Raw genomic sequence first — 18,554 nt, 5'->3', positions numbered from 1 at the left:
ATTGGAGTAACTGTTGGAGTAACTGAATAACTCCATATGTATTCATTGCAAAATTCTTTGGATTGTGTTGAAAAAGCTGATCTTCTGCTATAGAATCAATAATATAATTCTAAACATAACTAACACCACACAATAATCTTTTCTCTTTGCTTGTCTGGCTGTTATAACTCAGTTAACAGCCAAACAAAACCTAATAACAAAAAGTCAAGGGTCAAGAGCCCAACTAAAGCAAACACTGATCTCCATGATGGTGGCTTAAAAATAGTGATTTTCTCCTTTGGTGATTCTGCTTGTTATCATCAGGTGTCTTCAATAATACTGTACATAATAAACTACATGCCAACATGAACACAATATTTTGTACACAGATCAAACTAATGTTCAGAAATAGTTCTACAAATTTATTTTTCTATATTAATGTTATTTTAAAAAGCAATATAGTGAAAGTTGTGCAGTTGTGCTTTCAAGTTAATTTTTTTTTAAAGATTGGAAACATTTATTTCATAAATAATCCATGGACAGTTTATTTAATTTCTAAACAAGGTGATATCAAGATAACTACAGCAAGAGCAAACAAGCGACTCCTTTTGAATCGCTCTCGCGGTTCTCGAATCTCAATCTCGTTCTCGGGTAGAATCGGTTGCAATGGTTTTTGGATCATCAGTACACAACCGAGAACCGTTTCTTTCGGACGTGTCCGATTTGAGAACCGATGAGCTGATGATACTGCGCATGCGTGATTCAGCGTGTGATCTGAAGCTACCGAACAGTAACATCACAGCACCGGCTAACTAGGACAACTGATGCTATAAGAGGACTAGAATGAGGGGCCAATCTGGCGAAACGTAAGTTTATTTAATTACAAATAAATCGTACTGTAAGAGGATCATGGTTTCTGCTCTGATGAAGACAAATTTATTCACTTTATAACTGTAAAACTTTGTTTGCACATCACTGCCTGTATATGTCATGTGTTTGGATGCTTTTGATGCAAAACTAAATTGTAAGAAATGCCTCAGATTATAATGTTTTAGTTGACTGATGTTATGATTATTGACTTTATATATTTGAATGTGTTACGTTTTTTCATCCCAGCCCACGATAGACAACGTCATTACGCCAGAGCGTAAAAGAACCGGTGAACCGCTTTTTTCAATCTGTTTATTGAACCGAACTGTCGGAAAAAACTGGTTCGCAGAAAATAACCAACTAAAAGGCTGCGTCAAACTCAATCAATGTGGAAAAGATCATTTGTAAGACTATCATTATTAACTTTTTGTTTAAATTATGTTTTGTGTCAAGTATACACTCACAGACATCAACATTCAGCATATGAAACACAACAATGGTGACACGCTTCAACGCCAGCATTCATGGTTCCCAGCATGCACTACAACATGAATAAACTATGCAGCTGATTTTTTTTGTCACCATTGTTGAGGTTTGTATGATGAGTGCTGATGTCTAAGTGTGTTGATTTTAAACGACTTCTATCACATTTGAAACATCTGCAAATGCAAATAAAGAAGCAACTCTATAAAAGTCAGGGGTAGTGATATGAAGTTCGTTTCTTTTCCGCGAACCGGTTCTTTCGGACGGTTTGATTCAATAAACCGGTTGAAAAAAATGGTTCACCGGTTCTTTTACGCTCTGACGTAATGACATCATCAGCGATACTGGAGATGTGAAGTGTTTGGAATGATTCAGACCGATTTGGTAAACCGGTTAAAAAAAAAGATTCGCTTGCGAACCAGACATCACTAGTCAGGGGTCAAGAGCTCAACTAAAAGCAACCAGCAACCTCCATGATGGTGACCTCAAATGAAACATCTAAACTTCTTTTAATTTTCAATAAGAGCTTTTGTACATGTCACAGAAATAAAGTCATTCTGGTTAGTAATAAGTGAAGCTGGTAATGCTGTTTGTGGAGTTGTTTAATCAGATCTTCAGTGATTTAATGTCTTTTATCTTCCGTTCATCTAAGGTGATTCTTGTGTTCTTATTTCTCTTTCTTTCAGTGTTTGTTCACAGCAGGTGTTTGAATGATTGAAAAAAAATGTTTCAGGAACATCATCCTAACCTTTAAATAACATTCTACTAACATTAAGGAACATTTTCATGTTCTTGGAATGTTACAAATCAATGTTCCTACAATGTTGAATTTTAGATCAAATTTGAGTTGAAAGAACATTTGAGGAACGTTATACCTTATAAAAAGGTTCATCTTACATCAAGAAAAATGGGCGTTTTTAATGTTCCCAGAACCAACTTTGACTATTTAGAAAACGTTCTTATAACAAAATTCTGTTAGCTAAGTTAACAGTATCTTAATGGTATCTTAAATAGTATTGTAAAAGCAATTGCTTGTGTAAACAGTAGATATGGTGTGTTTTACCAGAATGCCAATTTTATTAATTTTTATTAATTTTTAGTAATTTATGGAGTTGAATGTGTAAAATCAGCTACTGTTTTATACCAAGATGCCAAAGGGCATTCCAGGTTTGAAGAATTGTGGTGTTTTTTTGAAGTGGATGGTGTACGGTGACGTCACAATCTGAATGCCTCTCCTTTCTGCTTCCACCATTTCACTGCCTGAAACACACACACACACACATGATCAACCTCTCATATACACTCACACATATGCACGTAAATGTGTATATAGATTGAGTCTTACCACTCTCTGTTAAAACACTGACTGAAACATAGATTGATTGTCCAACCAGCTCGATAATGTTTGGAAAGGTCTTAGTGATCATCTCCCTGGTCAGTTCTGCAGTACCTTCACCTTTCATTATCTATTCATATATGAGAAAAACATTAACATCAGTCTACAAGACGCAGTAAAAACGTTTTTTTTTTTTTTTTTTTTTTTTTTATGTTTTATTTACTTCATCTTCTAGGTGAAGAGAAATTAGATAGATCCCAACTTGTTTCATTTCTCACCTGAACTCTTTGAAGAGATGCATGAATACTTGTTTTCTTCTCACCGTCCATCACACCAAACATCACAAATGCATTTCCTTCTACCTCCTGTCCAAACAGGTACCTATAAAAACACATACAAACTGAATGGTGATGACGATTGTCCCTGACCCACATCTGCTTTCATTCAGAGGTGTCAGGGGTCAGAAAGTAAAAGTCCTGCCATATTTTTTATTCCACCCACTGAAGCGGTGTTAAAGTTAATGAGATAATTAAGTGATAAATTGAGTGATAATTGACCATTATTGAAGACACCAGATGATAACAAGCAAAAATCACAATTTTTAAACCACCATCGTGGAGATGAGTGTTTGCTTTAGTTGAGCTCTTGACCCATGACATTTTAATGTTAGACTTTGTTTTGGCCTGTTGTAACTAAGTTGTAGCAGCCAGGCAAACAAGGAAAAAGATGGTTTGGTGATGTCGGTTATGTTTTCATATAATCATCATTTGTCCTGTACTCATTTAGAGTCCAATCTCTGAGTTAGATTTACATTATTGATTACAGCAGCACTGTGATTCTACAGAAGAAGATCACCTTTATCAATATAATCCAAAGGGTTTCGCAAATTTTTTTTTTCTGAAACAAAACAAAACTTTCTTTTAATCACACACGGACATTAAGAATCAGCCTATGAATCTCAACGACGGTGACAAGCAAGGCTCACACATGAAATAATCTAGCCGTTTTACATCAGGATGTTTGCCGCGAATGGAAGATTGAAGAGAAGAGCCCTGCGTTAGGCACGGATAACGCCAGAAACATGATCCTGGCTGGTGCTGGTGCCAAGATGGACCCACATGTGAGATGCATTACCCACACATAGAACTTGGTATCTCAAAAAGCCTTTAAGGTGGACAGTGTCTCTGAGCTGGTGGTGAAACTTAGGAAGCTTGTCTCCTTTTTCCACAAAAGCCCCAAGGCAACTGAAGTGAAATACAGACCCAGTTACACCTGCCCAACCACAAGCTCATCCATGACGTTTCCACCAGATGGAACAGTACCCTCGACATGTTGGAGCGTTTCTGGGAGCAGCAGCCTGCTGTGCTGAACACCCTGCTGAACAGAAGATGACATGACACTGATCCCAGAGATCATCAAATTAATGTCACCTCTGAAAGTGGCAACCACACTCCTCAGTGAGGAAAAAAATCCCACCATCTCTATTATATCTCCAATCCAAGCCAAATTGCAGAGACAATTCCAATGAGATGAGAGTGATCTAGAGGTTATTTCCCATATGAAAGACAGATTCAGACAGGACTTTGATGGCCGTTATACATATCTTGAAGGCACTCTCCACTGTGCCTCAGCACTTGACCCGCGTTTTAAAGACCTGGCTTTTCTGGATGACAGTGATGCCAAGGATATGGTATTCATGAAGATAACAACAGAGGTGGTACAGATGAATGGAGAGGTAAGAACATTTAAAGTAAGATCGTTATTGCAGTTTAGAACTAATAATATATGAATATGCATTATTTTACGTTTATGCATTTTTAAGGAAGAGGCCAGTGACACAGCAATGCCAAATGAAGACCAGGCAACAGGAACATTGGAAGAGGACCAGACAGCTGAAACAGATGGGTGTCACCTGGGCAGCCTAAATGGGGCCCAGACATTTTTTTCCACGGTTTCCATGGAGGCCCCACATGGGTTAGCCCAGATGAACTGAACACTGCTCAGTGTGCACACTACATGCTGTTAAATGAAACACAGAAACATGCTGGAGTTACTGAGATAATTAGGTGATAATGAGCAGAAACAACAAGAACTACAACTTCAGCCACAGCCTTCGATGAAATAAACTGAAGATAAAAGACATTAAATCACTGAAGATCTGATTAAACATCTCCACAAACAGCATTACCAGCTTCACTTATTACTAACCAGACTGACTTTATTTCTGACATTCAGCTACAAAAGCTCTTATTGAGAATTACCAGAGGTTTAGATGTTGATTTGTTGAAAATACGTTTGGTTTGATGTCACCATGATCGAGGTCAGCGCTTACTTCAGTCGGGCAGTTTGAGTAGTGTTTTAGTAATAACATTTATTTGGCTGTTCTTGCTGTTTGTTATGGCAAGAAAAACTGTTCAATGATATGAATATAATTGTTATCATGTTATGGCTTTGTTCACTGATCTAATTACTGAGCTTTATATGAAAAACATGTTATTAGTTTGGTGCTGGATCTTTTCCAGAACAACTGAAAGAAAAGTTACAAAAAACAGATCAGAATAATAAATCTGAAAAATACAATGTACATTAAATCCTTTAAAACACCTACAAGATTTATTCACATACAGACATCAAGAATCAGCGTATGAATCTCAACAATGGTGACATGCTTCATGCTGCAATGCATTCTGGGTGCCTCATACAAAACTCATCCATGGCTCCCAGAATGCATTGCAGCATGAAGCATGTCACCATTGTTGAGAATCATACGCTGATTCTTGATGTCTGTGTAAGTGAATCTTGCAGATTTGAAGTGTTTAGTGAACAATGTGTTTTTCAAATTTTCAGATTAAAACATTTTTGTTGGTGTAATTCTAGAGGAGATCCAGCACAAAGTTAATCAAATTTTGCTCATAAAAAGCTCAATCATTAGATCAGTGAATTAAGCCACTAAATGATAACTATATTTTTATTATTTAGAAGCTGACCCCATTATCTCTTGTTTTTCTTGACATAACAAACAATAAAAAAAAAAAAAAAGAGTTACAGTTAAGAGTCAAACTGCCTAACTGAAGTAAGCGCTGCCCTCGATCACGGTGACATCAAACCAAACATTTTCAACAAATCATCAACATCTAAACCTCTGATAATTCTCAATAAGAGCTTCTGTAGATGTATGTCAGAAATAAAGTCAGTCTGGTTAGTAATAAGTGAAGCTGGTAATGCTGTTTGTGGAGATTGATCAGATCTTGAATGATTTAATGTCTTTTATCTTCAGTTGATTTCATCGAAGGCTGTGGCTGAAGTTGTAGTTCTTGTTGTTTCTCTGTCCTTCAGTGATTCTGCTCGTTATCACCTAATTATCTCATTAACTCCAGCATGTTTCTGTGTTTCATTTAACAGCCTGTAGTGTGCACACTGAGCAGTGTTCAGTTCATCTGGGTTAAACCATGTGGGGCCTCCATGGAAACCGTGGACAAAAATGTCTGGGCCCAAGTTAGGCTGCCCAGGTGACACCCATCTGGGCCCCACCATGCTGTGTTGGCTGGGTCCCAGCGACGAGCGTACCAGCTGAAAGAGTTTTCAGCACATCGTAGCTTGCTTCACCCTGATCATGTTGATCAGTTGATATTTCTGAAGAAAAACCTTTAACTGAAGGTGACTGACCAATGTGCACTATTCTAAAAGGCCACAAGGTGTCCTCCTGTTTGCTTTAAGGAATTTTATATAATTTTTATTGAATTTTATTTTATTAGCCTGTTGTTTACTGTGACATTGATGTTTCAAAGTAAAAGCAGCATAACACTGCTAGTTCATGACGTTAAAGGTGCTAAAGAGGATGTTTTGTTTTATACATTTTTGCAATATTACTTGAAATTGTCTTTACTAACTGATGAAAGACTATTTATTAGGTGCACTGAAAGGAATAATATTAATATACATCATCTGTGCATGAGGTAGGGCCTTAAAAACATCAAGCCAATCGTTTACGCGATCATCGCATAAACGATTGGCCCTCTGGCTTGTCAATCACTGCCATGACAATCCATGTGAGAGACGAGTGCGGCTTTGCGCTCCAGTAACTTTCCACACTCCACAGGCGCCGCATGCAAGGGCGTAATTTCCACTGGGGACAGGGGCATGTCCCCCCCACTTTTCAAAATCCTGTTTGTGTCCCCCCCCACTTTCAAACTAGTTTATTATGATTTTTAACCGCACGCCGTCATCGCCCCACGGAGGATTAAACACAGCTTGTCTGTGTATATGCGCGCGTCCGTGTCCAGGAACGTCACGATCACGTACACACTCTAAAAGCAGCTCATTGAAATATGAGGAGGTATTGCAGTTGCGACACAGTCAGCGATGAAACGCCAGAAACAGCAACATATGACTTTAACCTCTTAACTGTCACGATCCCGTTGGCGGGACGCCTCCCAGCCAGCACACCCATGTAGGGCCCACATGGTTTAGCCCAGATTAAATGAACATTGTTCAGAGTGCACACTACAGGCTGTTAAATGTAACACTGAATCAGTGTTGGAGTTAATGAGATAATTAAGTAATTGATTGAGTGATGATTGAAAATTAATGAAGATAATTGCTGTTAACAAGAAGAATGAATGAAAGAAAGAAACAACAAGAACAGAAAAAATCGAAACACTAGAACTACAACTGACTTCAGCCGCAGCCTTAGATAAAAGAAGACATTAAATCTCTCCAGATCTCAGCAGAGGATTAAACAACTCCATATACAGAAGCTCTTATCGAGAATTAAGAGAGAGTTTTTTTGTTGATGATGTTTTATTGATTTTTTTTTTTTTTTATCTTACCATCATGGTGATCAGAGTTTACTTTAGTTGAGTAGTTTGACTTGTTTTTAATAATGTCAGGTTTTCTCTGGCTGCTGTAACTTAATTAGTTATGGCAAGAAAAACAAGAGAAAACTCAATCTGATGCTGTGACTGCTTCATGATAAGAATATAATCACTGCGCAGTGGCTTAATTCACCGATCTTATAACTAAGTTTAATATGAGCAATATCTTACTAACTGTGTTTTAATGTGATTCATGTAAAGATCCAGCACAGTTTTAATCAGAAAATCTGAATGAGTTTTAAAATAGATTGTACACTAAACACTTTGATCTACGGCAATATTTACTCACAAACATACATCAAGAATCAGCGCATGAATCTCAACAATGGTGACATGCTTCATGCCGCAATGCATTCTGGGGTCCATGGATGAGTTTTGCATGATGCACCCAGAATGCATTGTGGCATGAAGCATGTCACCATTGTTGAGATTCATACGCTGATTGTAGATGTCTGTGTGTGAGGAAGATCTGCTGGAGTTTTAAAGTGTTTAGTGTACAATGTGTTTTAAAATTCATTCAGCTTTTCTGACTAAAGCCGTTTTATCATTGTATTTCTAGAAAAGTCAACACAAACTTAACATTTTATTCATATAATGCTCAGCCATTAGATGAGTTAAAAAAGCCACTACATGACAGTTATGTTCTTATCATAAAGCAGCTGATCATGTTTTCATAACAAAAAGTTAACAGTCAAACTGCCTAACTAAAGCAACACTGACCTCGATCACGGTGACATCAAACCAAACTATTATTTTCAACAAATCATCAACATCTAAATCTCTGGTAATTCTCAATAATAACTTTTGTAGATGTGTGTCAGAAATAAAGTCAGTCTGGTTAGTAATAAGTGAAGCTGGTAATGCTGTTTGTGGAGTTGTTTGATCAGATCTTCAGAGATTTAATGTCTTTTATCTTCAGTTGATTTCAACAAAGGCTGTGGCTGAAGTCGTAGTTCTTGTTGTTTCTCTGTCCTTCAGTGATTCTGCTCGTTCTCACCTAATTATCTCATTAACTCCAACACTGATTCAGTGTTACATTTAACAGCCTGTAGTGTGCACACTGAGTAGTGTTCATTTCATCTGGGCTAAACCATGTGCTAAACAAGGGTGTGCTGGTTGGGAGGCACCCGACCAGTGGGACTGTGACAGTTAAGGGGTTAATGTCGTCATAGATGAAATGAAAGAAGTTGGTTGATTCAGTAAATTAGCTCAGGTAAGGATAATCATATTTTCTTCCGACACCTGTTGATGTTAGCCTTGACTGAGCTCACGTTAACATACACTGTTGCTAGGTAACTTCTTATTTAGACTGTTAGCTAAATATTTAATGTAGCCTAAGAACATTGTGTGTAGCATGAAAACGAGTCCACTTTTAGGGTGACCCAGACGTCCCCGTTTTCCGGGGACAGTCCCGTTTTTTTGTGCTCCGGAAATGTCCCCGTTTTATAGCTCGTTCAAAATAACCTGCAAATACATTGCAAAAATGTCCGACCAGCATACAGCAGCCTGCTGGTTATCGGAGCAATTGTGTAGTGATCATGTTCACCAACAGAGAGAGCCGTCCAGTCACACTGGTCGCGCGCGCGCCACTACTTCATGAAGAACGTGAGAGAAGAACCAGAAGAACCCATTCAGTGTTGCTAAGTCCGCTGATTTCCCAGCGGAATTGGGGTACATACAGTTCCCGTGGGTCGTTTTTCATGTCCGCGGGTTGAAGCGACCCAAATAACATGATATTTAGCCTCTGGAATGCGACTTTTACCTGGGGAGCCCCGCCAAAAACGCAGATTTTACCCCACGGAACGCGATTTTTACTGTGGGACCACATAGTTTTGAGTATAGCGGGTTTTGTTGTGAAAACCTGGCGCCATTATCATCATTTATCAAACATCATTATTTTCAGCTTTCAGGTAGTAACATACTAACTGATAATGTTAAATTAAAGTAATACTGTTATGTGTTTTATAACAGGGCCTCAACATGATGCGGGATTGTTTTGGACAATTTTAAATGTCTTAACTATATCACGTGGTGAAGGTACACTCAAATACGAATAAAAAAAATAAAAATTAATAACAATACTCTTGCAACTCACTTAGTGCTTAAAATGAGTCTAAAATGCAAAATGATAGTTAAAAATAGTTAAAAGCTTAAAGAGTTCATTTCTGTAGGCAAAACAGCTTGTGAAAATGGAAAATATTAAATTCAATAATAAATGTTAAAAATATTTGCTGTTTTATTCATCTCATATTTGTTGTTTTATTTTGTAATGTGATTTTTCAAAATAGTGTAGTAGTTTAATAGTTTTTTGCAGCTTGGCATACTGGTTTTTTTTTTTTTTTTGTTTTTTTTTTGAGAATTGTATTAAAACCAGACCCAAAATCCTTATAATAAAATTAAATCATAATAACTATTAATGTAAAATTAATGTGGAACCCACAATAAACATTTTAAATAAAAGTTCTTTTATAAGCAACCTACTTCAGTGTGATATGTTACAATATTATCATGCTTAACACAGAGAATGTGAATAATTGTAATGGGATGATCAGGTTCAGATATCTAAATCAGAGAATATCAGTGGATCCAGGTACAAGTCAATGCACAGATTTTTTCTTTGTTCAATTTGCACACTGAACATGGGTTGGAGCTCTTTATTTTGAACTCTTAAAGTGCACCAGATTAATGAATTTATCTTTAACATGTACAAAATTTTCTTCCGGGGGAGCATTCACCCAGACCCCCCTAGAGGGTGTGTGTCCCCCCCCACTTTTCAAACCAAAGTTCCACCCTTGGACGCATGCAATGTTTTTGTCAGGAGACAGGAGTAACAACTGCAGATTAAGAGTTACCTACGGTGAGTCCAACATAATGAATCCACTAAGTGTGTGCGCGGCTTTAAGTGTAAGGCCGATTATGAATGTAAATTGATACTAGACTGATCGCACTCAAACGCCTCCAGTCAGAGCCAGTTGTGTTCAGTCTGTGATTACAGTCGGTGTTCAAATTCCATGTGAAAGTATATAAATCTGCTTCAGGAGCAGGAAACAATCGCTGTATGTTGAGCATAGTCAGAATGTTTTAGCCAGAGGTGGAGATTCCAGGGGTCAGAAAGTAAAAGTCCTGCCATATTTTTATTCCACCCACTGAAGCATTAATGAGATAATTAAGTGATAAATTGAGAGATGATTGAGCATTATTGAAGACACCTGATGATAACAAGCAGAATCACTAAAGGAGAAAATCACAATTTTTAAGTTACCATCATCGAGGTCAGGGTTTGTTTTAGTTGAGCTCTTGATCCTTGACTTTTTAATATTAGATTTTTTTTGGCAGTTTTAACTGCATTAAAACCAAACAGACAAGCAAAATTAAAAGATGATCAGGTGTTGGTTATGTTTTTACATAAACATAATTTGATCTGAATCACTGCACTCATTTAGAGCCCAATCTCTGAGTTAGTTTTACATTATTGATTACAGCAGAACTGTGATGCTACAGCAGAAGATCAACTTATACGATACAGAATTTTTTTTAAAAAAAGTTGCCCTTATCACAAAAAAAAAAAAAAAAAAATTATTTTAGGCACACACAGACATCAAGTATCAGCCTGTGAATCTCAACAACGGCGACAAGCAACATATTCTGATCAACAGATCAACTCTGAACATTAGAAAACAAGCTACTAAAAAGTCACAGAAAAACAGCAAAATTTTAATAGTGAGAATAAATGAAATTACTAAGACAATTAAGCTCATAATTTATTCATGCAGCAATGCATGATTGGAGCCATGGATGAATTTTGATTGGTGGCTCCCAGAATGCACTGCAACATGCTTTATTATCCTCACCACTGTTGAGATTCACAGGATGATTCTTGATGTCTGTGTGTTTAAATGAGCTCTGCTTTTTTTTTTTTTTTTTTTAAATCAGAACTCTTAAAAAAATGTATTGTAAAAGTGTATCTTCTGCTGTAGCATCACAGTTCTGCTGTAATCAATAATGTAAAACTAACTCAGAGATTGGGCTTTAAATGAGTTCAGTGATTCAGATCAAATAATGTTTATGTAAAAACATAACCAACACCTGATCATCTTTTAACTTTGCTTGTCTGTTTGGTTTTAATGCAGTTAAAACTGCCCAAACAAAATCTAATATTAAAAAGTCAAGGATCAAGAGCTCAACTAAAACAAACCCTGACCTCGATGATGGTAACTTAAAAATTGTGATTTTCTCCTTTGGTGATTCTGCTTGTTATCATCAGGTGTCTTCAATAATGCTCAATCATCTCTCAATTTATCACTTAATTATCTCATTAATGCTTCAGTGGGTGGAATGAAAATATGGCAGGACTTTTACTTTCTGACCCCTGGAATCTCCACCTCTTGTTTTAGCTAGTCATTAAATGTGTGCCCGGCTTAATAACACAGCGAATGCCGGTGATAAACACTCGTGTTCCGATACTCGTGCACGAGTTTTGGGAGGCGTTCCCTCTAAAGTTTCAAAAACTCAGTCGACAAAAAGAACCTCTTTAGCACCTTTAAGTTTTGAATATTCAATGGCAAAATATATCTTTATAAAACTTATTTTCATAGTTGAAAAGTGAAATCACAATTCTTGTTGTGCAATGGTAAGCCTACTTTCTGTTGGAAGAGTGCAAAGATTTTTTTTTTAGTATATATTGCACTTATACGTTCTGTTTATCTTGGAAATATTTAAATAATATGTGCCATGTGTTCTAAAATGGCCCTCTACTGTAAACCGACACTCAGGCTCTGAGAGAAAAGCCAGTTTGTAAAAAAGTATTGGTTTTACTTGGTTAATAAATAATCAAACTAATTCAATGGCACTGCATCCTCTTTCACATCACCACATAAACTTGATCTAATTAGCTAGTGCTGAATTATTGAATTGTATCGTATCGGAAAATGCCACACATGTATCGATATATCGGATCAGATACTTTGTATCGAGATGCGTATCGGATCAGCATTATACCTTAGATGCCCAACCCTAATGAAAACATAACCAACACCACTTGATCAACTTTTCTATTTGCTTGTCTGGCTGTTACAACTCTGTTACAACAGCCCAAACAAAAACTAACATTAAAAAGTCAAGGGTCAAGAGCCCAACTAAAGCAAACACTCATCTTCATGATGGTGGCTTAAAATTGTGATTTTCTCCTTTGGTGATTCTGCTTGTTATCATCAGGTGTCTTCAATAATGGTCAGTCATCACAAAATAAATCACTTAATTATCTCATTATTAACACCGCTTCAGTGGGTGGAATAAAAATATGGCAGGACTTTACACCTCTGACTATTCATCAAATTATAATATGTTTATTTGTGATAATCTTAGCACTTTATTATTTTTGCCTAATAAACCTGGCATTGTGTGTTATGACTGACTTTTAATTTATTTTTTCCTCTTTTCTTCTTCTAAATGCATGTAGCCTAAATGCAACAATAGGCTAATAATAATAACAACAAAAATTATTATTATTATTATTATTTATTGTATTTATTTTTTAAATGTATTTATTTATCAATTATTTTTAATTTATGACTATAAATGAGTGCACTTAAGACAGTATGTTTATCATAAAATAATAAATGAATGCTTTATTTATTTATTTATTTATTAAACTTTTTACAGTTTTAGAAATGTTTGTGGACTATCCATTCTTTTCATGTAGACTTGTTTTGGTGATTTTATTATACTAAGCTTTTTGCCCAAAATGGACTTTAAAAGATAAAAATAATTCTCAAATGAATTCTGAATGGAAGTCCAGGAAATTCTCCATTTTGTAAAATAAAGTTAATTTATTTACAAAAGCCTCTGCATCACGCACCTAAATAGGTAGCCTGGTTGAATCTGCCGGCAAAGATTGGAGGCGGGCCACAAATCCGTGAATACAGTTTATACCAAGGCTGGGCAAACTCAATCCTGGAGGGCCACTGTCCTGCAGAGTTTAGCTGCCACCCTGATAAAACTCACCTGTGTGTAATCCTGAAGACCTTGATTAGCTGGTTCAGGTGTGTTTGATTAGGGTTGGAGCAAAACTCTGCAGGGACAGTTTTTGAGTTTTCCCAGCCCTGGTTTATACAAACCTGTGGGAACGGATTGTGAAAAGGTGTGCATGGATTATGAATTTGTGGGAACGGATTTAAAAAACCGAGGGTACGGTTTGCAAAATATGAGCTGTTTGTCGAGTAGACAGCTTTTAGCTGTTGCAGTGCGTTGCGCCACGAAAAAAGGCGCGTCTGGTCTGCCAGCACCATGAGAGGAAAATTTATTTCAGAACCAGCCACTAGTTTTGACGGAAGTGGTCCTGACAGAATAACATACAAATCTGTTTTAAATCAGTGTGTTCACACATTATATATTTATTTTCAATAAAGTGAAGCAGAACATATGTTGTCTTACTTGGCGTCAATGTCGACTGTCAGACTCTGATCATCCACATAGAAGAATGACTTACTGGATTTTAATTTCACTTCAAATGTTGGGAGCACTATAAACCAAACCAGACAAAAGACAAAAATAAATAAATATATTTGAAACAACAAAAACTCCAAGGCACTCGCGTGGTTAAGCGCAAAAGGAATGTAATAAATCATTGAAATTTTTAAAATGTTTGGAATATTTTGTTGTCTTATTCTCTCATATCCAAAGAGAACCAATGGCTACACATGAATTATTCCCCTGTAGCACACCCAGTTGTCTTGTTTTGAAATAAAACATTTCAGTTGTTATTCATACACAACGTACAGTTTGCTCACATGCATCTTACCATATTCTTTGACCTCAAAGTCAGCAGTAAACATCTTCTGAGGAGTGTTTGTGTACCGGGTAACCACCTTCCAGATCCCAGTACTGAAAAATACAGAACACAACCATGAACATGTTTGAATATAGGCAATGAAAAGTTTTGTCAGTTCACTCAGGTTGAACAGCTTTAGTCCTGTCAGTGTTTCACACACCTGGCAACCTCAGGAATGGTGTATCCACCAGACTGCATCCCTTTCACTGGATATATCTTGTCTGATGAAACTGTGATGCCTTGTGGATTCTTAAGAAAGACAGAAATCAGCATTAATACTGTGTTTGCTGAGATCAACAGTGCAATGATGCTCATTACAGCTGGAATGTCATATGTGTGTGTACTGTAAAAAAAAAAAAAAAAAATCAAAATTTTTCAGAAAATATCAGATTTTTTACTGTCAATACTCTGTAAAATTATAAACTATGTATTTATATGAACAACTCAGCTGTAATTTTAAGTATTTTGAAATTAATGAAAAATTACTGTAATTCACATATTTTTATGCAGTATTTTTCTGTTCTCTTACATTACATACAAATGTAAAATTTAAAAAAAAGTAATCAGTAATTTATTTATTTTTTTAACACAGAGACATCAGTAATCAATATATAAGCCTCAACAACGATGACAATCAACAAAGCTTTTTTCTGACATTCAGAGCTCATCTTTGTCTTGTTTATTTATTTATTTATTTATTTATTTATTGCTATAACAAATATGCATCAGAAACACCTAATTAAAGCAACCAGCAAAACATTAATGTTAAAGATTCAAGGGTCAAGAGCTCAAATAAAGCAATCACCGCCAGAATGGTGACTTCAAACTTATTATTTTATTCAATTAGACTTCAATATCTACACCTGTGTTAATTCTTAATAAGAACTTTAGTATAAGTATAAGTATAAGTATAAGTATAAGTATAAGTGAAGATGCTGAGAACTTGAGAGATCTGTTAGTGTATCACGTTCTGTTGGGATTTAAATTGTTTCTGTGTCGTCTGTTTTGTGAGTCACCATTGCGCTGAAGAGTAGAGCCTGTGCTTCAGTCCAGAATGGGCCAGAAAATGTTGGTGTTTTGCTGCATGTTGATTTATTGCTGCATGTTTGTTTTTTATTTTTTCTGTAAGAGTATTTTGCACTTTATTTAAATTCGGATATTACAACTGCCTTTGTTTGGCAGTTGTAGCTGACAGTCATTGACCTTTTTTTTTTTTTTTTTTTTTTAAATAATTTATGTTTTACAGTGTGTGTAATAACAGTGTTCATATATAAAAAGGTATACCATGATTTCCACCGTGACTCCAGTCTGACTGTGTGGTTTCATGTTGGGCGTCAGAGAGAAAATCCTGTAATTAACTACAAAAGAGTTCAAAGCAAAAACTGAAATATGAGTTCTGATTGTGTGATTTTATACAGATTCAAACCCTGATACATGCAGCAGTCAGTTTAACAAACAGAATGATGTCATGCTGATGTAACATGTTTAAAGTTCACAATCTGCATTAATTCACTCTACACTCTCAGAAAAAAAAAGTACAAAATTGTACCTTTAGGGGTACAATGGTACAAAGGTACAAATTTGTACCCTTGTGATTTGTACCTTAAGAGACCAGTTTTGTACCTTTGGTGACAATTTTGTACCTTTATTTAACAGTACAAAAATTGACCCTTCAAAAAGGGAACAAAATTGCCTTTGACAGCGTACAATCGTTGACTGTAATGAGATATATATAAATATTTTACACACACACTGAATTAAAATCAGAATTTATTCAATCCTTTCATTTTCACATTTTACAACATTTCATTTTAAACGCATTTTTAAACATTCCATATGACTCCATCTTGCCAGGTGTTAAAGTTAATGAGATAATTGATTGATGATTGAGTGATTATTGACAATTAGTGGAGACACCTGAAGTTAATAAGCAGAATCATTGAAGGAAAGAGAGAAAAAAGGTGTTAATTAATGTTTTATGAATGTTTCATTTCAAGTCACCATGAAAGAGGTCAGCGTCATGTGATGGCCTGATGTCATTTAGAGTCTAAATCTCTGACAGTGTGTTTGATGTGTAGCTTTAGTGTTAATGATTGTAGTCCTGTGATTTTACAGCTTAAGATCCAACAGCAGTGTGACTTTATTTTTTCTTTTTAAGAATAAAACATCATGCACTGAAGCTTCAGTGTTTAAACACACACAGACATCAAGAATCAGCATCTGATTCTCAAGAACGGTGACGATAAATAAATACAAAATACTGACAAACAGATCAACTCTGAACATCACAAAACAAGCTACTCTCACAACAAAACAACAGAAAAATAAAAGCAAACATGAACAATCTACAAAAATTACAGGACAATTCAGCTGCATAATTTATTCATGCAGCAATGCATGATGGGAGCCATGGATGAGTTTTGATTGGTGGCTCCCATCATGCACTGCAACATGAAGCACTTTGTTTGATTGTCACCATTGTTGAGGGTCATATGCTGATTCTTGATGTCTGTGTGTGTTTAAAAAAAAAACCATTCAGATTATAAAAGCTCTGCTGGATCTCAAGCGCTAACAGAGATTTGCTATAAAGAAATAATATAACATCTATATCACCAGTTAATTCTGGATGTCACCAATGAATCTGGCCATTTCACAATGAGAAAACAACCATTATGACTGTGATTCCCAAAGCATTGTAAACCTAAATTGATCAACTTTGGCTCACAGCACATTTGGGAAACAAAGCTCAGATCATAGTTTCTCTGGCCATAACAAATGTGCTCTACAAAGCAAAGTTGGAGCAGCCAGAGATAAATTAATGTTAATAGAGTCAAGAGCCCAACTAAAGGAAATGCTTTTCACCATCATGGTGACTTCAAACTAAACTTTCATTTAAACATTTACATCTAAACATCTGTTAATTCTCATTAAGAACTTTTGTTGATGTGTGACAGAAATCAAATCAAACTGGTTAATAATAAGTGTAATAATGTTTAATGGCTGGAAGTCAGTTGTAGTTGTTGTGTCTCTCTCTTTTTCTCTTGTTGTTTCTTCAGTGATTCTGCTTATTATCATCAGGTGTCTCCACTAATTGTCAATCATCACTCAATCATCAATCAATTATCTCATTAACTTTAACACTGCTTCAGTGTTACTTTTTAACACCCGGCAAGATGGACTCATATGGAATGTTTAAAAATGTGAAAATGAAAAGGATTTAATAAATTCTGATTTTAATTCACCGTGTGTGTGTGTAATATATATATATATATATATATCATTATAGTCAACGATTGTGCGCTGTCAAAAAGCCAATTTTGTACTCTTTCGAAGGGTCGATTTTTGTACTGTTAAATAAAGGTACAAAATTGTCACCAAAGGTACAAAACTGTTCTCTTAAGGTACAAAACTGATCTCTTAAGGTACAAATCACAAGGGTACAAATTTGTACCTTTGTACCATTGTACCCCTAAAGGTACAATTTTGTACTTTTTTTTTTCTGAGATTGTATATTTGTCATGTACCTGTGCTAGCAGGCGTGTAGATGGGCTTGTCTGTCTGTACAAATATATATCCAGACTGGAATGAGACCATGACCACTTTCTCCAGAGTGCTGGATGGAAATTGAGCTTGTAGATACACATACTGCTTCTCCAGAGGATCATCAGAGAAGAAGTTCTGATCATCTGGGATCTGAATAACAGAAAATGAATTAGACCTTTGCAAATTTTGAATAAAATAAAAAGCATTTTTCAATTTACAAATGAAAATTACATAAGGTGGCCTCACCTTTATATCTGTAAGAATCTGGTAATTGTTGTCTGCAGTCAGTGTCACTGATTTAAACAGCATCTCTGTGTCTTTTTGGGGAAAGTTCTGTACAGAGATCCTCACGGGCAGGTTTTCTCCAGAGTAATCCTGAGCTTCCACAAACACGTTCTCTGAGGAACCCACTCTCAGCAAATTAGGAGCTGACAGAACAAACCTGAGGAGAACAAATCAGATTGTTTGAAGTCTCAAAAACAGATCGGTTAGCTACACTGTTAGACCTTGCCAGGCTTTTTTTTTACAGTAAAATACTGGCAACACTGTTGCCAGTTATTTACTGTAATCTACAGTATGTTACTGTAAAGCTACCATGCACTAAATTAAAACTTGTGTTACCTCATTTCATTTGCAGAAA

The 18,554-nt window shown here is 36.0% G+C and overlaps 1 protein-coding gene across 2 annotated transcripts in view; it reads right to left on the bottom strand.

Moving 5' to 3' along the window:
- Positions 1 to 18,554, bottom strand: part of LOC137031494 (complement C3-like) — a 162,281-nt gene that overhangs the window by 137,179 nt on the left and 6,548 nt on the right. For both annotated transcript variants that reach the window (XM_067402480.1, XM_067402481.1), the window contains exons 2-10: positions 18,161 to 18,356; positions 17,896 to 18,064; positions 15,656 to 15,729; positions 14,532 to 14,620; positions 14,342 to 14,424; positions 13,975 to 14,062; positions 2,947 to 3,049; positions 2,678 to 2,798; positions 2,477 to 2,592 (exon numbers count right to left, since the gene is read on the bottom strand). In XM_067402480.1, the coding sequence (XP_067258581.1) occupies positions 2,477 to 2,592; positions 2,678 to 2,798; positions 2,947 to 3,049; positions 13,975 to 14,062; positions 14,342 to 14,424; positions 14,532 to 14,620; positions 15,656 to 15,729; positions 17,896 to 18,064; positions 18,161 to 18,356 (1,039 nt within the window). The remainder of the gene's footprint in view (positions 1 to 2,476; positions 2,593 to 2,677; positions 2,799 to 2,946; positions 3,050 to 13,974; positions 14,063 to 14,341; positions 14,425 to 14,531; positions 14,621 to 15,655; positions 15,730 to 17,895; positions 18,065 to 18,160; positions 18,357 to 18,554) is intronic.

The sequence above is a fragment of the Chanodichthys erythropterus genome, chromosome 12 (assembly GCF_024489055.1).
Source record: "Chanodichthys erythropterus isolate Z2021 chromosome 12, ASM2448905v1, whole genome shotgun sequence".
Taxonomy (NCBI): Eukaryota; Metazoa; Chordata; class Actinopteri; order Cypriniformes; family Xenocyprididae; genus Chanodichthys; species Chanodichthys erythropterus.
The sequence above is the reverse complement of the archived record's forward strand: the minus strand, read 5'-3'. Positions and strand labels throughout refer to the sequence as shown.